An 8105-nucleotide genomic window follows, 5' to 3' on the forward strand; every position below is an offset into this window, starting at 1 on the left:
CTCATCCTAACATAAGCCTTCTACTTCCTCCTGACAAGATATTCAATTTTTTTAGTAAACCATGGCTCCCTCACTCGACAGCTTCCTCCCTGCTCGACAGGTACATACTGAAGGACACAGTAGCTGTTCCTTGGGTAACGTCCACATTTCAATTGTGCACATCCCCTGCAGTTTCCTTCCCCATCCTATGCATCCTAAATCTTGCCCAACTGCATCATAATTGCCTTTCCTCCAGCCTTAACTCTTGCTCTGTGGTATATACCTATCCCTTCTTATTGCTAAAAGTAGACATAACTGAATTGTGGTCACTATCACCAAAGTGCTCACCTAGCTCCAAATCTAACACCTGGACGCGTTCATTACCCAGTACCAAATCTAATGCAGCCTCGCCTCCTGTTGGCCTGTCTACATACTGTGCCAGGAAACCCTCCTGCACAGATTGGACAAAAACTGACCCATCTAAAGTACTCAAACTATAGTATTCTCGGTCAATATTTGGTAAGTTAAAGACCCGATCACAACTACCCTGCTACTCTTATTCCTATCCAGAATCATCTTTGCTATCCTTTCTTCTACATCTGTGGAACTATTCAGACTCAAGACATTTGACAATATCCAGGACAAAGCAGTCTGCTTCATTGGTACCACATCCACAAACATCCACTCCCTCCACCACTGACGCTCAGTAGCAGCAGTGTGTACCATCTACAAGATGCAGTGCAGAAATTCACCAAAAGTCCTCAGACAGCACCTTCCACAAACACTTTCATCCAGAATGATAAGGGCCGCAGATACATGGGAACACCACCATTTGCAATTCCCCTCCAGCCATTCACTATCCGGAGTTGGAAATATATCACCATTCCTTCACTGTTGCTGGATTAAAATTTTAGAATCCCTCCTTAATGATATTGTAGGTCGAACCACAGCAGGTGGACTGTAGCGATTCAAGAAAGCAGCTCACCACCACCTTTTCAAGGGCACCTAGGGATGGGCAATAATTGCTGACCAGCCAGTGACACTCACTTCCCATAAATGAATAAAACAAAATGTCCATTCATATTATCCTTCTTTGTTAAACATTTGCTACTTTTCTTTAAAGTCTAAAATTAGCATACAGGGCAATATTGGTGTAACAATTGAGAAAATATCAAATATAAATACTTAACAAATTGAAATTCCAAAAACTTCATGACTTCACCTGAACTGAGGATGCTGACGACAGCAGACAGATAATCTTGAGCATTCTGAGTGCTTGAGAGCTCACAGATCCCTCTTGGTACAGACAGTAGCTTGTAGAATTCATCAGAATTCGGTACTCCGCAGAGCAACAACACCACTTCATCAGAAGGTTGCAAAATCTTACTGAGGTGGATTCTCTTTGGGATTGTCAGTGTAGTTAGGAAACCAGGAGTGAGCACCAGGAACTTGCATCTGTAGGCGGTCAGATTAGAAGTTGCAACTTTCAGATCATTGGGACATCCGACTTTAAAGCAGTGGATACTTTGTGGATTTAATTGGTCCAGGAAAACCTGTTTCAAATATGCACTCCACTCTTCTGCTTCCTCTTCATACAGGATTACTAGGTCTCTGTTCGAGGCCTCTTTAATAGAAAAAAGTAAGCACAGTTTAATGATGGTATTAGATAATACTCTGTTGCAAACAGACCATAAGATATAGGAGCAGAATTAGGTCATCTGGCCCATCAAATCTGCTCTGCCATTCAATCACAGCTGATATGTCTCTCAACCCCATTCTCCTGCCTTCTCCCCTTAACCCTTGATCCCTTTGCCAACCAAGACCCTATCAATCTCAGTCTTAAATATACTCATTGACTTGACCTCCATAGCCATCTGCAGCAAAGATTTCCGCAGATTCACCACCCTCTGGCTGAACAAATTCCTGCTCATCTCAGCTCAAAAGGATCCTCCCTTCACTCTGAAGCTGTGCTGTCAGGTCCTAGCCTCTCCTACCAGTGGAAACATCTACTCCACATCCACTGTGTCTAGGTCTCTCAGTATTCTGTAAATTTCAATCAATTCACCCCCTCATTCTTCTGAGCTCTATTAAGTACAGACCAAGAGTCCTCAACTGCTCCTCCTAAAACAATTCTTTCATCTCTGGGATCATTCTTGTAAATCACCCCCCCCCCCCCCCCCCATCCAAAGCCAACACATCTTTCCTTAGATACAAAGCCAAAAACTGCTCATAATATTCAAATTGCAGTCTGGCCAGGGCCTTATACAGCCTCAGCAAAACATACTGCTGTTGTAGTCAAGATTAGACTGGTGATAGACAAGCACAGCAGGTCAGGCAGCATCCGAAGCCTTTCTGAAGGGCATTTGTCCGGATCCTCAATTTTTCTGCTCCTTGGACACCGCCTGACCTGCTGTGCTTTTCCAGCAACACTCTTATCTTGACTCTAATCTCCAGCATCTGCAGTACCCACATCTGCCATAGTGCTATTGTATTCTAGCCCTCTTGAAATGAATGCTAACATTGCATTTGCTTTCATTGTCAACTGAATCTGCATATTAACCTGAAGAAAATTGTGAACTAAGACTCCTAAGTCCCTTTGTGCTTCAGATTTCCAAAACCTTTCCCCATTTAGAAAATACTCTTCTATTCTTCCTATCAAAGTGCATATCCTCACACTTTCCTACAATGTATTCTATCTGCTAGTACTTTGCCCACTCTCCTAGCCTGTCCAAGTCCTCCTGTAGCCTAGGAGAAAGTGAACCTGCAAAATGTGGTGCTGGAAAAGCACAGCAGGCCTGGCACAATCCAAAGGGCAGGAAAGTTGTTGTTTCGGGCATAAGCCCTTCATCAGGCATGATGCAGCCTGCTCGTCTCTTGAGCACCACCTGTTCCTCCACCCATCTTTGTGTCATCTGAAAACTCAGCGCTAATGCCCTCAGTTCCTTCATCCAGATCATCAATGTATAAAATGAATAGCTGCAGTCCCAATGCTAACGCCTGAGAATTCCATTAGTCACTGGCTACCATCCTGAAAAGACTCCTTTATGCCCACTCTCTGCCTTCTGCCAGTCAGTCAGTCCTTCAACAATGCTAGTACTTTGCACTGTGAAAACTGATGCAAAGTATTTATTCAAATCCTCCACATTTCTTTGTTCCCCCTTGCTACTTCTCCAGCCTTAGTTTCCAGTGATCCAATGTCCATTCTTGTCTCTCTCTCACCTTTTATATTCTTACAATCTTATTTTATATTAGTTAGCTTAACCTCATATTTCAATCGCCCACATTATTGCTTTTTTAGATCTCCTCTGTTGGCTTTTTAAGGTTTCCAAATTCTCAGGCTTCCCACTGATCTTCACATCGTATGCTTTTGTATATCCTTGACTTCCTTTGTGAGCCACGGTTGCTTCATCCTCCCCTTAGTATGTTTTTTTTTTCCGTGGGATGCAGTTCCACTCTGCCTTCCGAATTACCCATGGAAACTCCTACCATTGCTGCTCCACCATCTTTGCTGCTTGGCTGCCCTTCCAATCAAGGCCTCCCTCATGTCTTTATAGTTACCTTTATTTGACTGCAATATCACTACATCTGATACAAGCTTCTCCCTCTCAAATTGCAGGTGAATTCTATCATATTATGGTCACTGCCCCCTAGGAGTTCCTTCACTATAAGCTCTCTAATCAGGACCACAGTTTCATACTTGGCAATTTACTCATGAAAAGAGATTCTCTCATCAGTGCCTACTGTGGTTCAGTTGGTGTCATTCTGCTCACTATGTCAAAAGGTCATGGTCAAATCCCACCCTAGAGATTTGACCATTAAACCCAAATCAAACTATAGAACCGTGGAACACTACACAGTCAGAGGGTCAAAGTAATGGAATTCTGCACTTTTGGAGGGTCAATGTTGGGGAATTGCTACATTGGTGGAGGATCAGTAGTAATGGAGCACCACATAGTCAGAGGCTCAGCAGTGAAGGAGTACTGCATTATTGGGGAGGGGGGTCAGTATTGAGAGAGCACTGCATTGTCAGAAGGTTAACATGGAGGGAATGCTGCACTGTTGAAGCATCAGTACTGATGCAGAGCTGCATTGTTAGAGGATCAGTATGAAGGGAGGAGCATTTCACTGACAGAAGGGCAGTACCGAGGTAGCACTGCAGTGTTGAAGGTTTAGTACCGAGGTAGCACTGCAGTGTTGAAGGTTTAGTACCGAGGGAGTACTGCAGTGTTGAAGGTTTAGTACCGAGGGAGTACTGCAGTGTTGAAGGTTTAGTACCGAGGTAGCACTGCAGTGTTGAAGGTTTAGTACCGAGGGAGTACTGCATTGTCAGAAAGTCAGGACCAAGTAAATGCCATTCTGTATTGTTGGAGAATCATTGCTGAGGGAGTGCTGCACTGTCAGGAGACCAGCATGGAGTGAACAGTGTGTTGTTGGAGGATCAGTACCGAGGGAGTGCTGCACTGTCAGATTGTTAATACTAAACTAGGACTACACTGATGGATGGTCAGTACTTGGGGTGTGCTGTACTGTTGCAAGATCAGTACGGAGATAGTACTCCATTGCCAAGAGGTCAGTTGGAGGATCTATAACTAGGGGGTGGTTGGCTTAACCAAAGCCTTGCCTACATTTTCAGGTGAGGGGTAGATAATGGTTTCTTGTGTTTCTGCAAACATTGCTACATGATCTTTTACAACTATCACATGATATCTATTGAGTATTTAATCAGAAAGGAAGCTGCTTACAAAGTGCTCTTCATAGCTGAACCACAATCGTCTGATTCAAAGATAACAGTGCTACCAATTGAACCAACTGATACTTATTCTCAATGACTGCTGCACAATTACTGATACTTGGCATAATGGAAAAAAATGTGTATTTTATTTGCATAAAAACTTAAATTACTTAGTAAAACTAAAATTATATCATGTGAACACTAAGGAGTGTTTCTTTGTTCAGTACTTAATTGCACGACAGACTTTAAATTCAGTCAATGACATCAGTGGTAGATGGCAAAAGCTATTTTGAGAAATAACTAATTCTTAAAGTTAGTGATGTGGCAATTATTAATATATTCTGTATTACAGACAAAAAGGGGTGAATTGAATCATTTATATTGTTCTCTTCTGTCCATAAGAAGAGTTGGCTTTAAATTTTCTTCTCTTACTTTCCTTCTCAATATTAAAAAGGAACATAAAGACATATTTATCCAAATCTAGTTGGGAAATCCAATTTAACAGTGATCCACAATAAATCTTTTAGGATAAAACAAAGTAGCACTTATGACTGAATTCAAGGAAATAGTTTGTGACACACATCCAGAAATAATTAAAAGAAAGAAAAGAGAAATGAATGGGAAGAAGTTAAAAGTTCAAAGTCAAAGCTATCATAATTAGTTCACATGGATTAGAGAGTCCAGTGAGCGAATATCTAGTTGAGGTTCTTTCTGTCAGTTGTGCACAGATGTCCATTTTATAGAAGCTCACACACAGGTGCATTAATGGTGAAGGTGTATTAGTTGTCAGCTGGAAATTCTTGCACTTCACAGGTGAAGCACAGGTTTTCTTCCAAAGATCAGAAATCTGAGAGACATGGCAATCAGAGACAGATTCTATCAGTATTCATTTGCCAACTGATCAGCACACATTTCTTAAAAAGTATAAATGTTATTTTCCCTTTATATGAGTATTTCTTGTTAATTATCCTGGTAGCACATGAAAAGCTTTGCCAAAATGTATTTTTTTCTTTCCAGCAATAATCAGGTTGTATACTTTCAAAAACAGATCTGTCTCTTCCTGCCCTCTGGGCACTACATCTATCAGAACTTGACATTTAGGGAACTCCAAAGTGCAGTGGCTAAGGGTCCCCTGTTAAAATCACAATAGTATTAGGAGCTGGCCATTTCATCCACTATGTCTGCTAGCCATTGAAGAAGCAATTGACTTGGTGCCACTCCCTTGCTTTTTCCTATCACTCTGCAAATGTTTCCTTTTTAGATAATGATCCAAATCAGTTTCACAAGCTTTGAATGAACCTGCTTTCACCATTCTGCCAGGTATTGTATTCCGAATCTTAATTATACACTGCATGAAAACTTTTTTTGGTCATTTGCCTCTGTTTCTTTCATCAATGACTGCAAATCTCTGCCTTGTGGCATTCAATCCATTCACTAATGCTGAGTTTTTATCCTTGTCTAGATGCCTCATGATTTTGAATATGTCTATCAAATCTGCTGTTCACTCATACTGAAGGATTAAATGAAGAGTTTCATCTGTGAAATTGCTCCTTTAAATATTGAGATGTGCAACCTGGCCTTGGGAGTGTTTGCAAATCAATGAGGGAAAAAATTTCTTTAAAACAACAGTATATCTAAAACAATAGGGTTCAGAAAAGATTTACAAGGAGCTTGCTGGTTTGGAGCTACAGAAAGATTCTGAATATGCTGGGACTTTCTTCGCCACCTGGAATGGAGGAGGCAGAAGGTGTCCTTTATAGAGGTTTATAAAATCACGAGGGGTATGGATAAGGTAAATTGCCAAGGTCTTTTCCCCAGGGTGGAGAGTCCAAAACTATAGGTTTAAGGTGAGGGGGGGAAAGCTTTTTTTTAAAAAAAGAGACTTATTCTTGCAGAGGGTGGTGTGTGTGTAGAGCTGGCATAATACAAAATTTAAATGGCATGTGGATGGATACATGAATAGGAAGGGTTTAGAGGGATATAGGCCAAATGCTGGCAAATGGGACTAGATTAGTTTGGGATATATGGTTGGCAAGGATAAGATGAACTGAAGGGTCTGCTCTGTGCTGTATGACCATTAATCAATGTAATATACACTAAGCCAAATCACAAAAATTACAGAACAGTCTAAAACTCTCACTCAAATATACTGTCAGACTCAAACCACAATGATCATTGCTCAGTGTCCACATGGAAACACAGACTTGGATGAGGTCTTAAGCGTTGCATAAAACTTTACAGCATCTATACGGACCAAACCACTCTTCTGGGTTTCAACTTCAACACAGCCTCTTGCCCTTCAGTTAAATCAACACATTGTAGCTATCACCTTCTGATCGTTTTAATTCTCTTGCATATTGATGCTCGTTCAGTTTGAACTTGTCTACTGTTGAGACAGCAATATTCTTGGTCTCCGTCTGTATGATGAGTATGTTCCCCCTAAGAAAAACATCTCTCTTGACTAAAAATGTTGGTAAAAACAATGACTGCAGATGCTGGAAACCAGATTCTGGATTAGTGGTGCTGGAAGAGCACAGCAGTTCAGGCAGCATCCGAGGAGCAGTAAAATCAACGTTTCGGGCAAAAGCCCTTCATCAGGAATAAAGGCAGTGAGCCTGAAGCGTGGAGAGATAAGCTCGAGGACTAAACTTCAAAAGTACTTTCAAAAGCACCATCAGAATGTATGTTAGTTGTATTTAGGAATCCCATCAAACAACATTAGCGATTCATTTTCTTTTCAAACGTGGTCGGACACACAATTTACTGCATAAAATCCGGGAGAAATTAAATGAAGTTATTTTCTTTCTCTTAGCAATCGGTGTAAAAACCCATTATCTATAAAATTAAAAGTAGCATTTTTCATCATGATACAATTCTTCACTTAAACAGTATCGAACGATCTGACATGCAGTCGAACAATCGAATATCAGCTGTGTTCGGAGTGAGAAACGATCCTGGTTACTCAGTAAGGACAATTCATCAAACAAGAAAGCCGGAGAACGATTCAGTCACCCCGCTCCTACCTGAGCTCCTCATGTTAACGGCGCAAAGAGCAAGTTCTGGCGGATCTCGCTGCCAGCCTAGTCTGATACCTGGCTACAACCCAGCACTGAGTAAAGAATACAACATTGTCCGTCCAGTTTATCTGTAAAAAAATTGTGTACTGACACTTCCGGATCTGTGACTACAAGCCAATAGCATCATTCTCTAAAGCAGCTCGGTCTGTTGTCAGCTGGCGGCGACTAGGCGTATTTTTAGTTTCTGCAGCAACCTGTTGTTTCCTGCGTAAAAGTAAAACGAAAAGCTGAAAGTTCGGGGGGTGGCGGTGGTTTTGCTGCTTTTTATTCTTGGCAAATCTCTCAGTCCCGAAGACCCTGAAAAACTAATTGATGAG

At 41.4% G+C, this 8105-nt stretch overlaps 1 protein-coding gene across 4 annotated transcripts in view; it reads right to left on the minus strand.

Moving 5' to 3' along the window:
• LOC140485543 (B-cell scaffold protein with ankyrin repeats-like) overlaps nucleotides 1–7876 on the minus strand; it is a 309357-nt gene extending 301481 nt beyond the window's left edge. For 2 of the 4 annotated variants that reach the window (XM_072583754.1, XM_072583753.1), the window contains exons 1-2: nucleotides 7735–7876; nucleotides 1202–1603 (exon numbers count right to left, since the gene is read on the minus strand). In XM_072583754.1, the coding sequence (XP_072439855.1) occupies nucleotides 1202–1603; nucleotides 7735–7747 (415 nt within the window). In that variant the 5' untranslated portion in view covers nucleotides 7748–7876. The remainder of the gene's footprint in view (nucleotides 1–1201; nucleotides 1604–7734) is intronic. The other 2 variants (XM_072583755.1, XM_072583756.1) reach the window with 2 other exon arrangements.
• Between the last annotated feature and the right edge of the window lie 229 nt (nucleotides 7877–8105).

This window comes from Chiloscyllium punctatum, chromosome 14 (genome assembly GCF_047496795.1).
Source record: "Chiloscyllium punctatum isolate Juve2018m chromosome 14, sChiPun1.3, whole genome shotgun sequence".
In the NCBI taxonomy this organism is placed as follows: domain Eukaryota; kingdom Metazoa; phylum Chordata; class Chondrichthyes; order Orectolobiformes; family Hemiscylliidae; genus Chiloscyllium; species Chiloscyllium punctatum.